This window comes from Macrosteles quadrilineatus, unplaced genomic scaffold (genome assembly GCF_028750875.1).
Source record: "Macrosteles quadrilineatus isolate MER2022 unplaced genomic scaffold, UCM_ALF_1.0 Scaffold_7__1_contigs__length_78375512, whole genome shotgun sequence".
Taxonomy (NCBI): domain Eukaryota; kingdom Metazoa; phylum Arthropoda; class Insecta; order Hemiptera; family Cicadellidae; genus Macrosteles; species Macrosteles quadrilineatus.
Window position 1 is genome coordinate 33692098 of NW_026542600.1, and position 25756 is coordinate 33717853.

Consider the following 25756-nt stretch of genomic DNA (forward strand, 5'->3'; position numbering starts at 1 on the left):
GTAGGACGCTAGGCACGAGCCCGGGATTATTTTTCACATTACTTCAGGCTAGACCTAGGGTTTGCGGCATTGTCACTTCGATAAAATCCATTTGTTAATGGGCGGGATTTTAACCGGGGAGCTTGGTCCCGCGCTCTAACCATGGTCTAGACCAGCTCACTCCATAGGAAATAAAGGTATTAATGTCTAATATTTCTTACGTAGTTTAGGATACTAAAAATGGATTACAATTTGGTTTTTAAATTGTCAATTAATTGACATTAGGTCATAAACCCGCAATTCTTAATAACGAAATTTAGTTTGATTCACCATTTTGGTTAGTAATTAATATTTTTACACCCATAATTCAGGAAGTTTAGTGTTTATTTAAAAGGAAAACCAGAAAGTAAAATGGAAAACACTTAAACTTACTGTTGTATGTAACATTTTCTGTAACGTATAAACATTTAAACATGAAAGTGCTTAAGGACTTAATATAAAGTGTGGGGTCTTGTTAGCTTTAACATGGCTTCTGTAACAGCTATTCACATAACACAGTAAAATAGATAGCTCTCGTGACAGCAACAATGCGTTAACATAACATTTGAACAGAAATACAACAGCGCAGAGCTAATGTAGTAAGATAACATTGGGTAACCTTAATTTTGATTCTAATCCTTCTTATAACACGTTATAAAGTTTTAATTTGAAATATACATAACATGTACATATATATATTAAAACTGTATCCATTCGTGTCAATATAAATATCACAAACGTTAAAATACTTTATTACTCGCTAGAGTTATAAACCAACAATTTCTGATATCTTTACACCATGTCCATTATTCTTCAAGCTCTATTCGTGTCCAACATTATTTACAAAAATACAAAGAACCTACAAAAGACTAATGCCGATCCTATACACATGTTTATATTAAAGTGATCCCTTTGTTGTGAGCAAAATAATGAGCGAAAAACTCATTGTTGTAAACAAAATATTTTAATAGTAAAAATCGGGCTCTCCCTTCGAGTAGTTTTGGTATTTCTATAAGGTGTATAAAATACATAGGACTTTTATGACAACGGTCAAACGGCCTTGTGTAACTAGATAGTTTGATGTTAACATGATATCATACGTATAAGTAGTTGACATACGTTATCTTCATAGCATAACTTTGTGTTTAAATGTCTAATAATACTTGAAGTGAACCAAACTTATGATAAGTATAAGAGCTAAGTATAAAAGATAGCATAAAATCGCAAAAACAATGTCTTCATATCAACTAAAACTTTATAAGGATGACTCTTAGGGGTACAATTAATTTATTGAAACTCGTGTATTCTTCTGCACGAAAATAACACACCCCCTAAATAACTGAAACTGATAGCATATATAGTCTAATATGATCAAATATGCCTAATTTTATATTGGCTGTTAAATTAATAAAAACTAATAATACACGGCCAAAAACGTGGTTTCGTAAGGCACACCACAGAAATAATAACTCAAAATCGTGAAGGAAGAAAAAAACTAATTTATAATGAATTCGAATACATTTTACTACAATTATTCATATTCACACGTTTAAAATGTTGGATGCAGAATTTTAATATAATAATATGAATTTTATTAACTATTTTTTAAATTTCAGAAATAATTTAGGCACGAACGTCTGAATCTATGAATCTTCGAAATAGGATTTAAATAATATGAATTTTGATTATATGATATTATACATAAATGTCTATTATTTTTCATTTTGATTATATTATTTTATATTTTATATATTATATTAATACATTTTTAATAATATGAAATAACAATTATTAAGAGTCTAACCCCAATTACCATATTATTTATATAAGAAGGCTATGTAATAAATGTACCTTAAATGCGAGTTTGTTTGGAAATTTATTTAATTTAATCATAAAAAAAAATATAAAAAATACATCACACATACTTATCGGTAGCATATAATAACCTCAATTATGCACCTTTCCATCGAAAACCGACAAAGTTCTGAATAAATAAAATGGAAATAGTAACAGTAAGCCACACAGGTCGTAAAGGTAAAAATTTACGTTCTCTGTGGTAAGAGTTAGTTATTTAATACATCAAGTATTCTCGTAAGGTCCTAAATAATTTATCTTTAATATCAGAAAGCCTTTTAAATGTATACGAGAGTTAAATGCCCAAAATCCAGGCTGTAACTAAAATTAAAGTTTTTCTATTCTCTAAAACGTGATTCAGATGTTCAGTGATTGTAATTATTTTGAAATAAGTATAGAGAATCTCAAGTACTTTGAAATAACTCAATTTAATTTATTAATGCAAACACGTTTCTTTTTATTATATGATAAGTTAAAACAAATTATAGGTCTTCAGTGTCTTTGTAAAATTGCTGCAATATTCTATTCGTTGAAATAATTGTTGAAATAGACTAAATCAACCTACCATACGGAAGAATGGAGTACAGTAAATTGAATTTGTATTGAATTCAAGACAAGGGTTGGTGTGGTTTACGTTCTAAGCAAGTTGCCGTTAGGAATATTTGTTGCGTGGCCTACCAGGAGAAATACAATTTCCGTTAAAAAAAAGAGGACAATAAATTCAGTGAAGTATTTAGGCCGAGCGAATAATTAGCTTGAGATATTGATTTGACATCATAAAACCTGTTACATCCATGGCCTAGCATCGTGGTGTGGTCCTTAATCTGTACCAATTCCTTAACAGAAAACTGAAGTGAGAGTACAGTAAAATCCAGTGTCTGCTTTCCTTGCTTGACTCAGAGTTACAGTTTGTATCTATTCAACAAGATTTTACTACAGAGTTGGTGTGTAATTAGTTATTTTCTCTGTCGTGTTCTCAATTTGGTTTTTATAAGATTCCATATACCTTTTTTGAGAATTTTCAAACTAATGTGCAGAATGACGATTTTACCATAAACCCGTTGTAACTATGAAAACTCATTATTATCTAAACATTAATTTTGTGGATTTCCAATTCATTATACAAACTTAAAAGTTTACAAAATTGTGAACACTGAAGTAAGTGCAAAGAGTCATATGTACAAGGGAGCATTTTTGATACTGGTAGCTTGTGACCTCAAAATAAAACTAAATTAAACACAAGAGTTAGATGGACTAGTTGAAGTGTGTGTTTGAGTTCAGTCTCGTGGTCGAGGCAGCGCCTGGGTTTGCTGTAGGTGGTAGTACCTGCGCTGGTACTGAGCGTGCGCTCTAGTATGACTAGGAGACTGCGCATGCCCCCACTCCGGGTAGAGGGGCTCATGTGGCACCGAGCTCCCCGAGTGTTTGCGACCCCCGTGGACGTGAAATCCCCCTCTCTCGTCCAGCTGGTTGGTCGACTCCCCTCTGCTAGAATTCCCTGGTTCGGTGTCAGACTCGGACCCGTAGCTGTCGTAGTCTTCGTTTAATCTCTGCCGCGACTTTTTCCTGCAGTAATCGTCTGTGACACGCGTTGTTGACTAGACAAATAATCAGAAGTTTAAAATTGTAGTTTTAGTTTATTTTCTCCAATGGGGAATGTCAGGTAGATGAAAAAGTGGGGCTAGGGACATGATGCATGCATACAATATTAAAATACAACATTTGTAGTAAGGTAAAGATAGAGATGAAGAGAAATATAGATAAGGATTAGGGATTAAGATGAAAAAAATAATCCATGTCATAGAGATACATACTTTCAGAAAGGCAAGAAAACCTTAAGCATTAAAGAACCCTATCGTTTGAAAAGATTCAACTCCATCTAGAGCTAGAGCAAGTAAAGGCAAGTAAAAAAAAAAAATGAAAACGTGTAATATACATATCATGTAAAAAATATAAAAAAGATAATTAAGTCAAACTACATCAATAAAGCTATTAGCATCGCCATTATTACGTAATTAAATAACATTAAATAGAGTATAAAAGATCAGCGTTAATGTATTACGATTAATGCACAAAACATATACATCAATCCATTAATGGCAGTCAAAAATGCACATGTTCAGTCATATAATACAAAAAATGAATAGGAACATAGAAAGAAATAAGTAAAAGCACAGACTATAGCTCTATAGTCTGGTACAAGGTAACTGCTTAAATTTACGCAGCGGTCTGTACCTTACTACATCAAGAATAAAAGTTAGTCCATTCAACAGAGGATGTGAAATTCTATTTAATTTAGGAGATCGTAGTCAGTTAAAAAAGCAATATATTTCCGGGTCGTATGTAATGTTTTATAGTATTTTAGAGCCCATGGTTAATTTGGTTTACACATTTTCAGTAAAACATGTTCCCGTTGTATAAGATTTCCCTAATTTGTATTTAAATTTTAAAATAATTATAAAACACAAGTATTAACATGTTGTGATAGGTTGTCATGGTATTACTCAATATCTCAATATAAATAAAAAACAAACCGTTATAGTTCCGTATATAATTTACCAAACTTTATAAACTGTATGCCTAGGGTTACTCAACGAATATTGTGACTACAGCACGGCGCTGGTTATGCAATATGACTACACATTGCGGGATGCATCCAGAACTCCGCTAGGCGTTCCCTACATCATGCAGAACTTGAGAAAAACTCTACTATAATCACTGCTTTGGATGGACTAAAATAAAATCCTAGTAAGTTTTTGACTGTACTTGAATCGGGGTCCTCTTTCCAATTTTTAAAATAAATCTTTTCTTCGCTGAAGAAAAAAATTTTAATTTTGGAAGAGTTCGTAATTTTAATTAATGTAAATACTTGAAGTTAGTTACAGCAAGTTTATCTCATAAGATTTACGATTTGTACCATAACTAATTGTTATTAATATTCTAAAGTAATAAGGTTTTGACATGACTTAAGTTGTACGTGAAATGTCACTCAAGTAAAGGTTTGGTATAGTAACGATTTTACTAGACTATTTTATATCATTTATGTATTTAATAAACGAAATGTAAACCGTCCGATATAAATTAGTCTAAAAGTAGTTCATTACAACCTAAATGTCCTTGTGAATATTTTAGTGTGGAGTTCACGTCAAAGGCCAGAAACTACGAAGTTGGATTAGACACTTGTGACAGATAGTTGGACACTTTATACACATAGATGCACTAGAGATAGTTGACAGATAGTTTCCACATACTGTAAACCCTACCTTCCTGCTCGGCGACAGCTGGCTCTCCCGATAGGCAAACGTCTGCAGTTTCGTGTCATCCCCTGCGGATGAAACATGGAACGTAGCGTAAGGTCGGATGTCCTCTGAATATTCTAAGGATATAATTTTGTTTTAAAATAACATTTATTTCAAACTAATATTGGTGTTTAAGTTCTAATGTAGTGCGGGTTTGTTCTAAATTATATATTTACAACGTGCGTATAAAATAACAGTTTTGTTAGTGGATTATTTATAATGATACTATACCGTTCTGATATCATAACTATTTTACCTAGGCTATAATATCAGCAGACAAGGTTACAATAATTAGAAAATATAGAAAATAGTTTATACTTTGTTGTGTTTAATTTTTTCAAACCAAGAGAAAAATAGATAGACACAAGAAACTAATGGTAATGATCATCGAAATGATAACGTAATGACGATGACGTCGACGTTTGAGTAAGGAAACGTAAAAAAATGAACTTGTCATTATCTGACCCACAAGGGTGTTCAAACTATAGGATGTACAATTAATCTATGGTATGATAATTCCCCGAGAACCACATCCTTTTTGTAAAAGTTGTTGATTTAATTCAACAGTAGTGCCTCTTACTAACACATAGTGTACCTGGTATACACTCTAGATGCGCAGGGGAGGGTGGTAGCTTGCGCACGGTTGCGTAGTACTGGTCTCGGTTGTGCTTGTTGTCTTGCGTAGCAGTTGATTGCGTCTCCTCAAGAATGCGTCCTGGGGTTTGTGCCAAGTCTCCTGTGGAACACAGTACAGTAGAGAGTCGAAAATCCGAACGTCAAAAATCAGAACGTCAAAAAATCCGAAACGTCAAAAATCCGAACCACCCCTGAGAGTTTTAAAATATTGAATTAGCACAGAGACAACAGATGTTTTACAATTTCGCGGGCCGAACAGTCGGCGCTCGGCAGAGAAATGAGTGAACGGGCCGAGCCAGTCTGTATTTTGTTTATTTCCAATGTACATATTTTTTCAAGAAACAAATTACAGTAATGTATTGAAAATACCTAAGTACAAAAATCATTGTTTTCATTTCATTCAATGTAGCCCCTATCCTAGAACTGTATTTTTAATACTGTAGGCCTAATTATGTGTCTATAACAGGCATTTCTAGGCTTTGTTTGAAAATCCAAACAAAGCGCTAATCTGAACTACCTGAGGTCCCAATTGGTTCGGATTTTTGACTCTCTACTACTCATGAGAGTGGTAGATCAATGCCCAGGTTTATATATTATATAAGAACAACTGACATTGGGGCTGTATCCCAAAACAAATTATGACACACTTAACTCAAATGCAAACATCTTTCGTCAGCGATCAACTTATGTGTGATATTTGTCTTCGGGGAATGTCATATTTTACTTGACAATCATTGAGCTAAATAAATGGTCCTGGCCATAGAATCAGCTGGTATTAGCCAGTAGGCCCAAAAGACATCCCGCTCCATTGTACGCCTAAACTACATTATCTTTTCAGCTTAAAATACGAACATCGTTTTGCTAACTGAATAAAAAGAAAACAAGAAATGCATTAAACAACTATATTTCAATTTTTGACCAGGACATCCATCCTTACTTTGGAGTCGATGACCTTGTTTTGGGGTATTTATACAGTGTTATTCTAGTAATCGTGATTGTATTACAATATACGTTGAAGTCACTAACGCGCCTACAGTTTATAAAATCTACATAATTTAATATTGCAATCGGGTTTATAAACGAAGTTGGGTTTTGACATAACATTTAATGCACGATGAATCAACACCACTAATATATAAAGAGCTTTGGCTGTTAATACATTTAGTGTTACATATGTGTTGAGTAATTTGTGAACTTACTTCTTTTCACGCAGAAGCAAAGAGCTAGAAGACTGAGGATGAGCATAATGCTTGAGAATATTGAGAGTGTGACGACTTTGATGTCCTTGTGGAACGGCTGTCGATGATCTCCTAGAGTAACTACTTGGCTTGGGATCACTGTAACTGAAAAATAACTCTATTAACTATTCCATGGCCTCCATCAAAATTTGTTATTAACTTCTTTAATTGACTGTGCTGCATTCACTAAGTATCTTAAAATAATTTGAATTATAGGCAAAGTTAAAAAAATTTTAATGAGAGACAGGAAAAATTACTTTGTACGAGTAAGTGTTAAATATAACTATATACTATTTTGTATTTTATTTTTAAACTGAGTCTTCCATTTACCATGATGATTGTTTTAGATTGTTATTATAGACTATGATAAACAAAAAAATAGCAATTATCATACTGTGTCTGGTCTCTTCAACAAAGTTCTCCGATAATGTCGAATTTTGATGTTATTTTTTAACCCTCAAGTTTTATGTTAACGTCTATCTTTCAGGCCAATTTTGTTTTTCACCAAATGAGTAGGTAGTCAAAACTCACAAATGTTTCTAGATATGCTGAGAATTGAATCCATCTTTCAACAAACAACTTCGAGATTCCAACCAATAAATGAGCAACACACTTATTGCAACTTTAAATTCAATTGTGTGCGACATTACAATATTGCTGGCATAGGCTTTTATAAGATAGTGCGTACCTCCCAGGTTATTGAGGGTGACGAAGGTGTAGGTGGCAGTGGTGGATCCAGCTGAGTTGTGTGAGGTGATACGGAGACGATATTCAGTGGCAGGGGTCAGTCCTACGATGTTGTATAGTTTGTCGGGACTTATATTGTTGCCAACTGAAACACATATTGGCTAAATAATTTAAAACTGAATGTCAATATTGTATTTTCACAAATTAAAACAATCGAGAAAAGTATTGAGTGTGTCTGAAAGTGTATTACTCTCTTCTGTAGTTTGAATAATCCGGTAATAAAACGTCTTTCAGTCTACTAACATTTGTTTTTCTTGTCAGGGACAAGCCAAAATAAAGGGGCAAATTATTGTCAACTACAGAACCTATCTTTTAAATGTCATTAACTACGATGGTAGAAAAAAGAGAAAAATATGTTTTAGGCCACATATTCTGTGAGTGAAAGGCTCATCAACTATGTACAATTTGTATAAACTAGCTCAACTGGCCCATATGGGTCATCTACTTGATGCAACATAGGACGAACGTCCACGTACCAACAGTGAAGTCCATGGCGTTGGCGAGGGCGTACTCTATGACGAAGTACAACATGGGACAGCCACCGTCCGGCCAAGCGTTGAGGCGTATGCCAACCTGCGTTGAGTTGACGATGAGTACCTGGGAGACTACGGGTATGAGCGGTAACGACCCCCGGGTACGGACGGGGAGAGTCCTACTGGGTTTGCCGCTACCAACCTAACACAGAGGAGATGCAAGATAAAAGAAAAACATAAAAATGAAAAACATCCAATGTTTATCATATTATTACGTTTAGCTAGTTGTCAAAAGATGCACCTCTCCTGTTTTTTTCCATATCTTGAAGCTGATAGGTTTCCAAGTTCTCGTATTCGGAGGATTTCTATGTATTTAGTTTCTATCCCTTGCTAGTTTTATCGTAGGCTAACACTTAAATACTGCTGCATCAATCTCCTTGTAAGGTGCGAAAAGAGTAAGGATAGTTTTGTTTGATGTTAGAAAGGTTTTACAATACTGTTGCATTTACGATTGCTGATAAAATCTCTCTATATTGAAAGAAGACACCAATGCACGGTTAGAATATCGTTTATGAATAATCAAATTTATGATCTATTTCGTCTATACTTCAGTGGAACGATCATAAGTAGATTTGGTTCCTTTAACTGTTATTTCATGTCAAAAAATTAATAAAGCCGTCAAGTATGTATGTAGTCGATTTAGGTTGAAGACGTGAAAAGAATCTCGACAAACATAATAAATAAACAAATACACATAAGTATACAGTGTGTAAATTAAGTCTTGAAACAAATCTGTATTTTTAAAACTGAAATAGATAGAAATATTCTGTTTGTAGCATAAGCATTGATTCAAAACAAATGTTCCACAAATAAAAAAATAAATAAATAAAATTAACCCCCCTGACAGGGTAGGGGGTAGGGGTGACTTATTTTTTTCAAATAGCAAAAATGGGTGATTTTCACATAAATCAAATTTTGGAATGCCCGCCATTTAGGCTAGGGATGAAATATCTACCTCGGGTTTGCGTCATTGTATTTATTTTGACAAACCATTCAAAATGAGGGGTCACTAAATGGGGGGGGGGGTTATTAAAATATAAATCACCCTCTACCCCCTACCGCGTTAGGAGGGTAAAAAAATATTTTTATTGTAAAAAATTACGGAACCTTCGTTAACAATAAACGCCACAAACAGAATATTTCTATCTGTTTCGGTTTAAAAAATACAGATTTGTTTAAAGACTTTATTTACACACTGTATAAGAATGTATCGGCCATGAACTAGCGATGTTGTTGTTAATGGTGTGGTGCGAAGTACATCAAACAATTAACTTGGCAGATAATGAAGTACACGTTATGCTGTACCGGCGGAAGGTGAGTCAAGAATACGTAGCCCGGGTATTAGAACAGATAACGGAATGAATCATAAAAAAAAACAAAGTTACTACCCCGAAACAAAACAAAATTTAGACTACAGTATTATTAAAATTAGGAAAACAGTTTTACAGTCAAAATATAAAACAGTACCCAGCGTCATTGTTATTAGTTTACGTCAAAGCCAGTGATGCCATTTGTTTGTGTTTACGATCCATATCTGTTCTAATATCCGTGCTAGTGCTACATAGTCTTTCAGGGTCGGTTGGCTGGAGCACAAGTAAACATTGATATATAATAGTGTTTATAATCAGCTATAATTTTAAAACTTCTCCAACCGGTAATGAAGTTAATAATCGTTTTCTATTGAAATGGTTTGTATTTTTTTCTTACAGCAGTATTTAGTTTTTTCATTTTTGCTTTAAGTGTACACATCCACACTTTGAGGAAACTTATTTTCAGAGACATCTCATGATTATTTTCAAATCCAAAATTACACAGGGAATCCAACAATAGATTAAATGGGTCATGTACGTGCCTCTCACGACAAAATGTCTGATGAAAGAAAACAAGCGGCAGGAAGCGTGACAGCATCAATAGTTTTTAATCGCAGCGAAAGCTGAGAGCAAGCAGTAACAAAATCACGTTCTTCTCATTAGAACGAGTGTTGTTAGCGGGCCACCCCTACCAACAGCCACCCTCTGCACCCAAACACAGTACTCGTGTTCTATATAATAAAGAAAATAAATTAGTGTTTACATGAATAGTCCAATATATTTATTAAGAATAGTAGAAAATATGGGGTAGTGGGGTGGATTTACTAATGCTTTGAAGTGGGCTCCGAAGAGAAACCAAAACTACTTGTTGCAAATTATTGTATATATGTGCTTCAATATAAGTATTACTGGGGGGCGATGTGAGCACGGAACTTCGGTCCCTGAGGTCCCAAGTTCAAACCCCGCCATATCACCTTCTTTTCTAAATCACGAATGGATTTTTGTATAAGTGATATTGCCGCACCCCTAGCTCTAGCCTGAAGAGCTAATGTGAAAAACAATCCCGGGCTCGTGCCTAGCACAAAATATACGTATTACTAGTAATACGCATTGCGTTTTCTAAACCAAATTGGAACTTTTGTCAAGACATCTACCCTAAGGAAACCAGCGTTTGGTAATTTTGGTATTTACGGAACTGCGGAGAGACATACGTCCTAAATACCCCCACCGCAGCAATCCTGCAGACTAAGCGAATTTCCATTTGCCCGATTGGATTTTCAATTAAATCTAATTAAATAACATTTTGTTTCACAAGGACCTAGGTTTGCTGCTACAGGGAGAGTAATAAAGTGGGGGTTTTTAGTAGAATATCAATAGCTTAGAATAAAATAAGTTAATTTGCTAGGTTTGATCAAAATATATACATGTAGTTTTCGTTATTCATTACAGTTTCAATAATACAGTCCACTAATATTATTTGTTCATTTCTACATCAATAAATCATCGTTCATTTTCAAAGTGTTAGTTTTTATTATTACCATAACATTGGCTCATCACGCGCCGCAACACAACCCAAATCATTGTTTAGTTAAGTTACATTTTTGAATCCTAGAAAAAAATGCTCTCAAACCTACGCGAACAAGAGGGAAAGGATAAATTGGAGGAAATGCAGTTCAACATCTGGTTGAAAGGTTGAAACTTTTAAAAGCAACATTTATTGAAAACTTTTCCTTCCAAAGAGTCTTCATTACTGGAGGCAGTCCAGAGCCGTTCCATAAGAATGATGTAAATTCATTTAACAAAGTTAAACATTTTAATTAAAGTCAACATTTTTAAAGTATCGATTTCCTAACAGAAATTCACTTTCGATGATAAATGAGTAGGTTAATTTTAATACTCAGTTTACTTTTAACTTCTATTTTAATGATTTTTTATCGTATAAGACAGTGAATTAAGTATAATATCAAGAGTTTTGTTTGTAGTTAAAGAAAATGTAGTATTATATTATAACGTAGGTACAAATAATAAGTTTTTATTTGGAGAAAGATTTATTACAATACTAGAACCAAAACAAATTATTATTTGAAAGACACTAAAACACTAGAGAATATCCATAACTACTTCCGCTAGTTACATCTTTTATTATTTTTAGATTTGGAGAATCAAAACAATACCATCACAACTAAGGCCTAATTGGCTACGAGATTTCCGAGAATCCAGCTGTCAAAAATAGTATCTGATGAAAAGTGTACTTACTCAGATCTATAAATAATTGTACTAGTTTTTAACAATACTAGTTCATGAACGACCCGATTGATAAACTACAATGTAAATGAATCTAACGAACAAACGAATAACGAATGAGCGAATAAACTTTGACTTTGATAATTTTGGCAGCTCGTTAGTGAAAATCCTGTTGGATAATAGAGTTTTAGTTCTGACAACATTTCGATGTGCCCTTTCTTACTTTGTTTCTCGCAATGAACCTATGGTTGAAAATAATTAGATATACTGCACTTTTTCAGTTTTACTACTTGGTGACATAAACAAAAACCTACTTAAAACAGTTTTTAATATTGCAAATCCATGGGTATCAAGAGAGTACAATAGGTACTAATACATTCAATATTCAATACATTTTCATTAGGATACACGTTTGGCATTTCCAGTCAACTATTTTGGTGTCACAAATACGTTTGAACTCCATTTTAGTCAGGTATGTACATTTTTGATGATACCATAGGCCACAATTACCTAGGGGCTTGTAATTGCTATATTATGTAATGGCTATATTATGCCTACATAATATAGCTGAAGTTCTAACTTCCTTTGTACAAACACCCCAAGTATAATTATTGTTCTTGCCTGTTTTTATTAAATTAAGTTTGATTAAAAGTTCTAAGAGCTATGCAAGTTCACAAAATTTTTTATAATTTATTTTGATGTTTTTATATAATTAAAAAATATAATTATATACAAATATTGTTAGTAGGAGTATTAATAACTTCCTAGATAGCAGTGTTTGCTTCACTCCAATACAGATGAGCTTATCACAGGTGAGTACAAAGGGCAGTTCACCTGTACCTCGACCAGGTCCCTCCTTATCTCTCAACTTTATCTCTGTTAAAGAATTTTCATGAAAATCCTAATTATTTTAACGTTAAAATGCAAGATTATAGAAAAAAATATTCTTCTTCACATAAAGGTGTTTATAGATTACTCAAGAAAGGTTTATCTCTACATTTACATACCAAATTGATGGTTTAAAACTGGAATTTACCACTTAAATATACGAAATTCAAGGGAGCACAAAATCACATGTTCGCCTGTCTTAGCATTCAACTCGATCCCTGGAGATCGAGTTGAATGGCGATTCAGAGCTGGTTTCTGCCAATAAACGTACAGTATCACAAGATACTGTCTAGGGAGCCAAGGTCAAGAATCAATTATAATCCTTTTACATAATGGTGGACAGTCTGCAATGATAGGTTCCAGGACTTAAATGTCTGTAGAATGAGAGGTTCTGGAAGGTTGGTAAGTCGTAAGAATGCCTCTCTGCGAAGTAGAAAGATGTTTGACCGAAGCCCAGTGGTTCATTCTTCATCTCTGGCTTAGGTCACAGACTTATTCACCAGGCCATTTTCCTGAAAAACTTCGGATTTCTCTTCCGGTGCTATGGCTGTTACTTACCCTGTTGTAGGCAGTGAGGAAGACATGGTAGAGAGTGCCGCAGCGTAGGTTAGAGAGGGCGTAGGTGCTTAGGCTGCCTCCCACTCTGATTTCCTCCCATTCCCCACTTTCTGCCTTCAGATGGATGACGAAACCTTTGGTAGGACTTCCACCATCGTCCCCTAATTTCCATTGTAGCTGGAGGGTGTGTGCCGTACTGCCTGTGATCAGCAATAATGGCGCGTCCGGTGGCACTGTAAATAAGACAAAACACAATGTTAGGATTTGCACTCATGGAAATATTTGTAATTTAGTGTGTATCAATAGTAAGACCTACAGTATACTTTCAATAGTATGACCCATATAGGACCGGGAAAATCGTCAAGTTCCCGAAAACGTAATAGAACCGATGTACTTAACTATTATGAAACTTGGCCTTTGAACCACGAAAGTTAACTTATTACGTATTTTTCAATTATTTGACGTTCAAATTTATCAGTTTAGTCATTATTTCGCAAAACAGCAATATTTACTAAATAAACAAGTATATGGGCAAATAAATAGTAAATCCCATCTAATTAGACCTACCTGTATTGCATAAGTTGAAATACAGAATTTAAGGTAGTTGAGTTGAGAAATAATCATAGAAATCACAGTAATATGTACTCGTTCTAGAACAATTACAAGCACCACCATTCGCTGAATCACGCTATTGGACTGGACATCACGACTTGAACTTTAATATCTCAACACGGAACAAAAGTCCACTTGACCTGAATTTATTGCAGCATTGGATTACCACCAGGTGTCGGGTTATCGAGAGTTTGACGTATTTGAAAGAAATACTACCGATACGGTTAATTTGGTGTTAATGGTTCCAGTCAATCTATAATTTGTTCACGATTTGAAATAACTTTGGAAACTATGAAAACAAACGGCTTTATTAATTATTTTTAAATTACCTAATAACGACTGAGAAGTCAATATTACCTTGAACTAAAAGTAAATATGTAATAAAATCTTGGCTGTGCTCGTTGGACACGCTGCAGGTGTACTCTCCCTGATCGCTCCTCTGGGCAGATTTGAGCATCAGAGAGCCGTCTCCCATCAGCTCCACGCGGGACCCTGGCTGCTGGAAGTTGATTTTCACGTCTCCTACAACAGCATTATCTTATGAATGCAATGGCAAACACAAAGCAACAATCATGGTTGCGCCATTTTCGCCGTACAGCCTGTTTCGGTTTGTCCCGTGTTTCAAGTGTGACCGTTGGCCCAGTGAGTATTAAAATGTTTTCTGTGTTTTTGATTATTGACTTTATTTGACCATATGTGTTCTTTGACAAAGAAATCTGTCGGGTATTATTGACTATTAATTTTATGTTTGATTCACAATGTGTCCTATGACCTGAAACTAGTAATCTTCAGACTACTATATTGAAAAGAAGACGGACAAGAGACTGTAGTCTATTATTAAAATATTCATATGTTTTTAAAACCAATATGTTAATGCACATTTTTGACCAGCTTTCACTTTAAAATGTATATAGATAAATAATTCTCTAAAAAAAATAAAACATTAGGCCCTACGTTTTTAGAACACCTATTACGTTACACACCCAAAATACACAACACCTAAAAAATACGTTAGTAAATATTTTATATTTCTAATGTACTAATTTGGACTTCTCTTACCATTCTTCCACTCTTGTTTAGGCTCAGGAATCCCAACAACACGGCAGTGAAATCGGACGTCACTTCTCCAAGCTACCACCTTTGTGGTTCCAAACGATAGGATTCCTGCGTTTACTGCAAAAGCAAATCGTTTTTAGAGGTTAGTAGCATTGTGGAGTTTTAGAGATACTGAAAGATTGTGTAAAATGATATAGATACCCATGAAGGTTACTTGCTGACATAAACTTAAAGCCAGATAATTTCTTTCTAGTTTTATTTCATTCACTATTTGGCAATCGTCAATCCTAACACTCTTACTTATATATCTTATATATAGGGATGATAGCAAAGATTTGTTGGAAATAATTCTTTACACGACAGACTTAAAAACGGCTTTTAGAAAAGGTTGTATAATACAAAAAAAAATCCCCTAAACAAGAAAACCTTTTTCTTTTTCGTCTATGTATTTAGCTAAACATGAGTCCCTAAATATTGGGTTGCGTTATCAAATACCTTAAGACACTGGTTGACTGGATTGAAACGGAGGCGTAAAAAAGATGACCAGACTCTTATCACTAGATACAACCCTATCCTCCACATATATATTTGCAAAAATATAATTTTAGATTACGTCAAAGTTGATTCAATTCTTGGTTATCATTTTCACTTTCCAAAGTATTTCAAGTGAAACCAAACAGAAACATAACGTAATAATGTAGTACTAAGATAAAACTGCATTCATCACACAAACACTGAATTATAATCCGCTGACCTTTTGTTGAAGGTGTAACGGTGACTGCGGGAGTACTTTGTCCTTCTCCAACATCAGTAAACGCGGTGACACTGAACTCGTAGACATGCCTCTTCTTGAGCCCTGCCATAGTGTAGCGCAAGTGGTCCACAGACCCTGACCCTGCGGGCTGCCGCATACTCTTCTTGTCGATCAGGTTGCCGCCCTCCAGGATGTGTATGTGGATGCCGTACGTGTGGATCACGCCGTTCCGATTGGCTGGAGGGAGCCACGCTACGACCGCTATGTCTGGCTTTTCCAACATCGCCTTAATGTTTGCTGGGGCGTCTGGAACTGAAGTACCAAAGTCAATTTAAAAATAGTGTTTGTAAACTTAGTCTATGATCAAATGTTTAACAGTGTTTCAGAAACTGTTATCATGTAATCAGAAGCTGACTCATAGTTCAGATTTGACACTCGACTCGTTAAAAGAATCGAATCAAGTTAAATTTTGCCTGAAGATGACATTCTTTTTTGTTTAACTTATTTTGATACGAATATTGAACGAAGAACACGAATCTACAGGGAGTGAGCATGTAAGCCTATCTATGAATATGAGACATTTCCCTACAATAACCCCCTAAATTAAAATATTTTCCCATCGAGGTTTTGAGTTTTGGAATTTGTTAGAGACCTAGTGGCGTTGTTATTGGAGGGTTGTATTTGCTCAATATTATTTTATTTAATTACTCTACGTTTATTCTACAGAGCAGGGAAAATAAAGGTCACACATCAAACGAACGCGTTGTACGACCTTTAAATATTTTTAGGTTTTCTAATACTTCTCGAACTAAAAACATCTCGAGCCTGCAAACATAATTTTAGCCACTTTAGTGAAATGTACTATAAATATGTAATAGGAATCTACTGGTCTTACGTTCCGTTGTATTATAAAAATGTACCAACCATCCTCTTTGGTCCTGCAGAAGATCCTCTCTGACCGTGCACCGTCCCCAACTCGAGTGAAGGCCAGGACGTCTATGCTGTAGTTAGTGTACTTCAGGAGGCCGTGGAGTTTAGTTGTCAGTGCCGTCGTTATCTTTGTCTGCACCTCAGTAACATCTTAAACATAGATTTAAAACGCCTCGGTTAATAGTTATATACTACGTACATGATGCATGTGGATCCCCCTGTACCATAAAGAAGTGGATTAACAATTCAAAATTTGGAAAGCTACTACAAAAATTCGGAATGACTTTAATTATTAACTGGTGTTATATGTATCCTTTCTTAGTTCCTTTTACTACATCATACAACTGATAGTTTGATTTATATTCTAGTTTTTCATGGACAATATTGCACAAGAATCGGGCCAACTAACCATTGAATTTCAAACATGAACCAATACTGACCAAAGCTGTTTAAGAGAGTAATACTGAAGAAATTACTATCTCTGAAACAACCAAACTATTGAATTGTAATATTTGACAACAATTCCACCAATCCCAAAATCAATCTTGACAGAACAAATATGAATTAGTAAGGTTTTAGAACAAATGTATTGCTCCATAAGAACTGCTAAACATAACATTATCAATAAACGACAACATAACAGATAAACAGATATAAAAGCAGTTCAGAATAATGAACAAATGATACCATAAATGGCACCATAAAGACGACCGATCATTTGATTTCAACGTCAGTTAGGATTTACGCACCTTGCATATCCTCGGAGGTCTCGTAGAACAATCGGTATCCTTGGATGATACCATGGACCAGAGCATCTGGAGGTGGTTGCCAAGTGACTTGTAGGGACTCTGGAGATGTAGGTTCGCAGGACACCTGACGCGGCGCAGCCTCGGGTACTACGAGAGGACAAATAATTTAGATCACAAAATATCAATATCAATAATATAATATAGATCACAAAACCGTGAATTTTTTGTAATTGTCACATTTAAAATTATATTCTAATTCTTTTGAGTGGATTGTAAGTGTATTTGTGTTGTTTTAGGAATCACATTGTAAATATTTACGTCTAAAAACTGTCCAGCATATCTAGGAAAAAATCAATTACATTGAAGAATGATTATAGGCTTTGAATACTCAACCAAGAAGTAAGGAGTGGTGAAAGAAGTAAGGACAAAATGTTACATGGTCAAAATGTTACATGGTCAAGATCAGTTACTTGTTATACTTGAGACAGCTACAGTAATTAATCTCTAAATATTTTTCTTTCGTATAAAATGTCACACCTTTATTTACCTAGTCACTTGAAAGAAAATGTTACAGGCGAACTAAATTTATACATTGATAGATGAATTTTGATTGACGAGGGTTTTGACCTCTGTGTGGATTCCCAAATTTTTATGTAGTATTTGTCATGAAGTGAAAATGTAAATTTAAAATGTGAAAATGTCACTCACTAGCTAGGTGTATGCTGTCTATTAGGTGTATATTTAAATAATATTACTGTGAAGTAATCATTCAAATAATGTGATTTTGCTCATTCCTACTAAACTCTAGTTACATTTTAATCAGTAACGTAGTTTAGCTGAGCTCGAAGTTTAAAATTTCCCTTTTCTTATTACGTTAATTGCTTACCGATGAAAAATTATCAGTCATATTAAATTCTTGGTAACGACCTGTATTACTAATTAATAATTTAACCGAATAGTGCAACTATCATAAAATACAGTCTGGTAAAACTTTGAACATAATATGTTCTAGAAGTAGAGAGAGATAATGAGTGGACCTAGGCCGGAGGAAAATTACGTAATTCGATATAAGTACGAATGTAGGATAAGTGAGGTAGCACTATTAAGTGATTTATAGACATATATTAGCTATTATATTTCTCAGCAACTTAATACAAACAGTAGGTATGTTTTAGAATCAACCTTCATTACATTTCTAAATGTTCTGCCTAAGAACAATACAACAATCTTCAAATACGAAACGGGGCGTGCTGAATCACTCAGCGAGTGTTATTCCGTTAAATTTTAAATACAATATACACTTATTTCAACCAATTAAATAAGCAAGTGTTTCTAGTTTGGGGACTGACCATCCTCCAGCGTCTGAGCTATGACCTCCGTAGACTGAGGCCCCGCTCCCCGCTTGTTGTAAGCCTGTACAATGATGGCGTACTTGCAGAACTTCCTTAGCCTCGTCAGCCGAACCTCCTCCTTGGCCCCTCCCGACCTCAGTAGTACCGTAGTGAAGTTGTATTGCTTCTGGCTGCCTATACCTTGTTTCTTAACCTCACTGTGAACCAGAAAAAAATGTTATGTAGTGATTTACTTTGTATAAACCTAACTGCGTAGGCCACTACTACTACTACTACTTATCCATACGGTAATATCAAAATCTTAATAAAATACCGTGGGCATCGGGAAAGGAAGGCTATAATTCACAAGGGCAAAGCCAGTAGGGACTACAGCAACAAGTTTGTGATACCAGCTGGTCTCGGAAAAGCAATCAGCGGTTGTGTCTTATCAGTTCAAGGCAGAGCTACCGTGTTCGGTAATCAGTAACTTATGTTGAAACCAGACTGTTTGCCACTATAAGATGTCATTTACACATCAAATTTGACGTGGATCAGTCAACTTTCTCGGGTTATAGCATGTGGAGTATGGTTGAAAGATCGTATTTTAGACACTTCTCAAAAACATTCTCTGCTATTTATTTTTGTACATACTCTCTGTAAAAAATTAGGCATTGTTTAATTAACGCTGTAATATTTTATCGTCATGTTTATTTGCTAAGCTCCCATTTCTTTGATGAATAACTAACTATTCTAAGATAAAGAACAAGACATTATTTTGGAAAAAAATACATGAGTTTGTTTATGTAAAAATATAATGGTTACAAGAGATTACGGAGAAACCCCAATTAATATTTTAATCAAACAGTATGGTACTTAAAGCAGTTAATGCAAGGGTAATTAAAAAACACAAAAGATAGCGCAATTTGTTTGGTAATAAATATCAATTTTATTAACGACTCTTTAAATCTACATTAAAATATATCCTTGTATAATATAACGATAATATACATGTTTATAACAACTTATTATTTTTAATTATCAAAGAATTGCACTTAAACAAACTTCTTGTAAAGTTTAGTTTCATGTTTTATCTTATAATTAACCCTGGGAATCATATTCCCCTTAATAATTTAAGTAACTTGCAACACTTTTATGAGTAAAAACAAATTTATACATGTGTGTTAATTTTAATCACCGAAAGCAAAACATGCATAGGCCTATATACAATACATGCTGGTAAGTAAATTTACCAATATAAATTTACAACTTTCCTCTGGTAATGTAAAAGGTGAATCGACAACTGCTTACACCATTGCTGCTTCGAAAATAGAAAATGTCGTCGACAGGAAAACTGTAACTGGAAACTCCGGTTAGGGGCCATTAATTTGAATAAAGATCTAACAACCTTATTACTATTTGTGTCTACTCAGATTTACTCATAGAATGTAGTTTTCTTTTGAAGACCTGATTATTTTTTAAGAAATACAAACTATATGGTCTAGTAGGTTTGTATAAATTTATTTTACACATTCGATTTGTTTAGTAAGCTTGAATTGTTGGTGTAAAAAGTCAAGGAATATTTGGTAACAACAAGGTATAATCCTAAGCTACCGTTTTTACGGAGAGTGAGCTTGTCTAGTGGTAGAGCGTGGGACTTCACTGCCTGAGGTCCCGGGCTCAAATCCCGCAAATCACCAATGAATTTTAACTATGTAATAATGCCGCAACCCTCTATGAATAGCCTAAAGTAAAGTAAAAGAGTTCCAAGCTAGAACCTAGAGTTCAGAATGTGAAGGTGGGACATAAAAAACAACCGTTTTTACAGGGGAGTGTGCTTTTACTTCGTTATAAGGAAAAGTTGCTAAGAAAGTTCACTGATAGCTCAGGTATTAATTAATTTGGTAGTCAACATGTTTGAAACAAATGCTATGTTTGAGGCTGGCGTACTGTGTGGATCAAAAGTATTCAAAAACCGTCGATCATCAATAGCCTTTAACCAATTGATAACGCTAAAACCCTGTGGTACGGAACCCATCTCAGGCTGTAGATCTAGTTATTTTTTAAAAAATCTTTTTAAAATCTAAGACGAGGCTTCGGCACAATGTATTGATGAACTCATATCGATAAAAGCTATACGATTTTTGGCAATGCTTGAATGCACTAAATAAGCAGTTTTATGAAACTACATAATTTAATGATATTTCACTTTGCTCAACCAGCAAAAGTAGAATATTAAGTTAAGTTTGCCTCGTATAGCTTTGTTCCGGAGAAATGCCACGCAACGGAATAAACTAAAAGTGCCAAGTTAACTACAGATATATACTGACCCAGCCTCTCTGTGACCCACGTAATGTCCTAGAAGGACCCCGTTCCATTGGTCCCCAGGAGGAGAGTCCCAGGACACCACCAGCTGTGTAGACGAGGTAGCCTCCACCTTGACATTCCTGGGCGCCGCGGAGGGTGCTTCCTCCTCAGTGGTCACCCGCAGCTCCATGCTGGGCTCTCCCAGACCCAGACTGTTCTCAGCGATGATCTGGACGGAGTACGTAGTTGCTGGGTGAAGATTGCTCATCACTCCAACGATTTCCTTTCCTTCCACAGATGTCTCGAGGCTTCCTTCCAGCCAAGATTCTCCTGTATCACGAGTTTTAGTAAGTAGTACACGTACTCTATATATACAACAGGGTGTTTATTTGAAAACTTTCAATATCTGTTGTGTGCAAAGGTAAGACTTTTAACACTTGTTTGTTCCATTTCCCCCTAATTTGGACATGTCCAATTCAATAAATTTATTTTCAAGATTGAAAAATGACCCAAAAGGGCTGAATTTGGGGGGTAGGGGTGCTTTTTGAGAAATTTTCAAATGTAAACATGGCTTGTGTGATACATCAATTTAAAGGTCTTAAATCACCCCGATTATTTAGGTGCAAAAAAAATAATTATCGTCAACCATATATACAGAGTGGGTCAAAACGTTTTAAAAAAGGACTTTGAAGTTAACTACCGTATTACCCTAACTACTGAACGGAACAGCGCCAAATTTCTTTCCAAGCTTATTCTTGAGCTACTCTTTAAGAAAACTTTTATTAAGGGCATTTTCCATGTGATTTTCTTATTTAAAAAATAACTACTTTCGGGACCGAGTGAGGAAAATAAAATGACGTGTTCCTGGAACTTTTGGCGACTCTGTATAAAAAATGATTATGTTTAGAACCAGACACGCCAGGGGGTGTAGTTAAAGGCAAGAATGAATTTTGAATTCTATTAGTACTGCTGTCACTGAATGAGGTGATCGTATTTTCCTGAACAAAAAGGATAATTTTTCTTAAGCCCAGCACTAATGGACAGTTGGGACCAGTTTTGAAGCATCAAACAGCTTCTGGATGTTTTCAGGATGGAAACAGCAACCTCCAGATGGCTGAGTCGAGCACCATAAACACTCTATCCTTTGTCTAATGTATCGCAACGTCCCGTGAGTTTATGTTTTGTTTGAATCCATAAACGTAATGCAAATGAAGTCATTGAGTGCATTGCAGGTGTTTCATTGTACTACACACACCTGATAATGGATCATCTCCAAAACGGTTATAGCACTAATGTAGTGACGAATCTAATGTGACCATGAGCTGTATGTTTAGTTACGAATACCAAAGTTAAGTGTCAAGCTATGTTATTCTGTCCGTTAAAAAATGAATTGTGGTTTAATCTAAAAATAAGGGATTCCTTTCCGGGCTCTTTATGGAAAAACTATGGAGTGAAACTTCAATAAATCTTCGTTATCAAATTTGAATAAAATAATGTATACGAATTTGCATTTGTATGGAATGAAGGTTACGTCATTTTACCTGTTAGAGTCCTTAACATTAGAGTCGATAAAATAAAATATAAAGCATTCATTGAAAAAGCATTAAAACAAAACTGCAAAAGAATCTTAAATACCAAATGCGGATCAAATAAAACGCAGATCTGATAATAATTATCAGATCAAAACCTGTACCCTAACGTTTGAGACTCTTTATTAAGAAATTATAATTAAACACAATACCAGTATTTTAACTAGAAAGTATAAGTAACTACATTATTGTCGTCAGTTGAGGGACTGAATTTTGTTTCATATCCTAGGTGCAACAAAATTACAGGTGAATAGTAGTTGGAGCCTGTTTATCGTAAACATGTAGGTTTTAATTTATTTGATTTGTCTTAGTATAGGTAACTTAAGTAAAGCTTCATCAGTGTATGGAATTAAGTTTCTATTTGAACTAATAGAATAGAATACATGGTTTGATCATGGTTCATGGTTGGTTTCATTACAAAGATTTATCTATGAATATTTTATTCTTCTTCTACAGTTGTATAAACTTACAAACTGAAGGGGATGTTCACAGAATACCAATAAAAACTGTATTTGCAGTTGCCTTTTGCAGTTTAAGCCTCAAAAGGTTTCATAAAAAGTAAGTTACACTCGTTACACTTAAACAAAAACAAAAACGTAAACAAAATAAACATTCATCGCAACCAACCTGCAGACAACGCAGATTTTCATTTGCGTAATTTGATTTTCACTCAATAATGTCTACTTAGAATGTCAGATTTGTTCCTTCTTTTGAAATAAAATAAGGTTTAATGATTACTTAGGTTTGCTAATACAAGTTGAGTAATGAAGTGCGTTTTAGTAAAATGAGGTGTGCTTAGTATAAAATAAATAACTTAAACGTCCAAATTCGATCAAAGTGTATCCATATACAAGCAAAACTACAACAGTTAACGTACTCTCCATAAGAATGAAAATGAATTTTTACTTACAGTTTTTCCTAAACACTCCTCCCTAGCTATTTAGCGTTCAAATCGCTTCAATATAATAAATTATATGTTTTTTAATGGTTTAGAAAAAATTGCAAGTTTTATGTTTTGAGGTTAAAAACGGGAAAACCCATTTTACGTAGTAAAATATCCAACAAAACCCCGTTTCTATAGTCCAATCATGCTGATTCGCCAACTAGTTCGAATGAACATAGGTGTACACGTTATTACAAAATTTGACCAAATTCAAATCGTTTTTTAACTCGAGTTATCGTGCTAACGGATATTTATATACATCTGAACAAATGGTGTTTATGGAATCTGGGGATCTCAACACGAAAAATAAGATCGGTCCGTGGGCTAGGTCTAACCATGAGACCTACGGTAATACATTATTTCCTTAACAGGAAATTCGATAAAACCAGTAAAAAATTGCATTTGAATCGATGAGTAAGCACACCGTGTTTTGTTCATACGAGGGGTGAAAAATATTAATTCGATTAATTTTTAAAGCATTCATTTTAAAGAAATTAATGAGTGAAAACTTAAAGATTAATTTTCAACACCTCATTTAAGATTAATCCATAGCAAATTTTCAACACCTCATTTAAGATTAATACATAGCAAATAAGATATCTCAATACATATATCATCAAGAAATCATAATGAATTCAAAACTTGTAACGACTTAATAACTAATAGGTTTTGAGGAAATAAAATAAGTTAAATAGCGTTTTTAAGATGATTTAGATGTTGAAAATGTGGCGAACAGATTTTTGGAAAACATTTAAAAGATGCCTTTCAATTTTAGTGTACGCAACTACGCCAAAACTTACCTTCTTACGCTCGAATTAGGGTAATTCACGAATTCATTCAAAAGGGATAATGTTAATCGTCTGACAAAGGGCAAAGGGCAATAGGGGGCCTCTGACCTAGGCCTTCTAACGGAGACCTGCGGAAATAGATAGAACTATCTATTTATACCACTAAAGGTCTATCAAGCAAAAAAAAAGCGTCCGTCCACGAGAACCTTTTATTTTAATCAATGTACGTGTGTGTTTATGTCCGTGTCCGTGTTTGTGTAAATATGACGACGTCCAAGCGACCGATCTATGACAAGATACTTCTCGACTTGCTAACTACGTGACCATGACGCAACTAGCGTCGAAACCATGGTTGTAGATATTACAACTTTTTATTGAACTGGGACGAAAGTAAAGGTAACTAAACCACTATTATTTTATATTTGTCATACTAGTTCAGGGGCAAGCAACAACAATGAGTAAAAAAACGTTTGTTTAAATAGTTAACTTTCGGTAAATATAGGGATATATTAGGGATTTTAAAATGAAACAAACAAATCCTGTATGAATTAACCATAGTGAACTAAACATATTTTCAATGTACCCTTAAAACACAAAAATAATTTAACGTTGATTTTTTAGGAAATTTATTTAGTGGAAAAGTAGGGCAACGTTGTATTATTTACGGTCTTAAGCTGCCAATGCGATAATGAGAATTTCTAAACCAACTTATCGAGGAGACAGCTGTTTAATAGTAAATGGACCGGAATAAAGTGACACACGACCAATCCACAACCAACCACCATGCAGCCATTCCCTCTCTCATCCCCTCCACTACAAGACGCTCTTAGACTTAGTGGTTCTTGCTTTCAGTTAACTAGCTTATTTGTAATTGTGTCACAGGGGTTGACTCTGTAATATTGTTGCTTAGGTTTCCATGCGTATTCCTAAACAAAAATATGGACTTAGGCAGATGGACTAGAAAAGGAATAAATGTTAACATTATGAGAGCATTCAGAATGCAATGCTGTATGCAATACCAGGTGAATAAAATTATATGGTATAATAGTAACGTTATTACGTATTAGTATTATTATACCAAAGATAGTAATAATTTACTAAGACACGGTTTTTTCATTTGAATTTGGATTAGAAACATTTTGCCTACAATTACTGTATACAGTTTATCCTGACCGGCAATTTCATAGGATTTGTATACACACATCAATAAAAACTAAATATATAAAAGGTCACAAAACAAAATGATAGTTATAGAAAACTACATACACTTTGACATACCCATTCTTGTTGTTCCTTGTTTCCTTATAGCGATGTAACTATTACCGTAGGTGGCATGGTAAGACCTAAGCCCTGACCGATTTTTTTTAATGTCACC

The 25756-nt window shown here is 34.6% G+C and overlaps 1 protein-coding gene across 1 annotated transcript in view; it reads right to left on the bottom strand.

The window, feature by feature from the left end:
- Positions 1-3003: 3003 nt before the first annotated feature.
- LOC128998909 (cell adhesion molecule Dscam2-like) overlaps positions 3004-25756 on the bottom strand; it is a 60398-nt gene continuing 37645 nt past the window's right edge. Inside the window, exons 14-27 of the mRNA XM_054425265.1 lie at positions 21085-21391; positions 18776-18975; positions 17427-17573; positions 16672-16827; positions 15748-16059; positions 14997-15110; positions 14295-14459; positions 13326-13558; positions 8269-8467; positions 7734-7877; positions 7007-7150; positions 5767-5907; positions 5136-5248; positions 3004-3470 (exon numbers count right to left, since the gene is read on the bottom strand). Coding sequence (XP_054281240.1) covers positions 3150-3470; positions 5136-5248; positions 5767-5907; positions 7007-7150; positions 7734-7877; positions 8269-8467; positions 13326-13558; positions 14295-14459; positions 14997-15110; positions 15748-16059; positions 16672-16827; positions 17427-17573; positions 18776-18975; positions 21085-21391 — 2696 coding nt within the window. The 3' untranslated portion in view covers positions 3004-3149. The remainder of the gene's footprint in view (positions 3471-5135; positions 5249-5766; positions 5908-7006; positions 7151-7733; positions 7878-8268; positions 8468-13325; positions 13559-14294; positions 14460-14996; positions 15111-15747; positions 16060-16671; positions 16828-17426; positions 17574-18775; positions 18976-21084; positions 21392-25756) is intronic.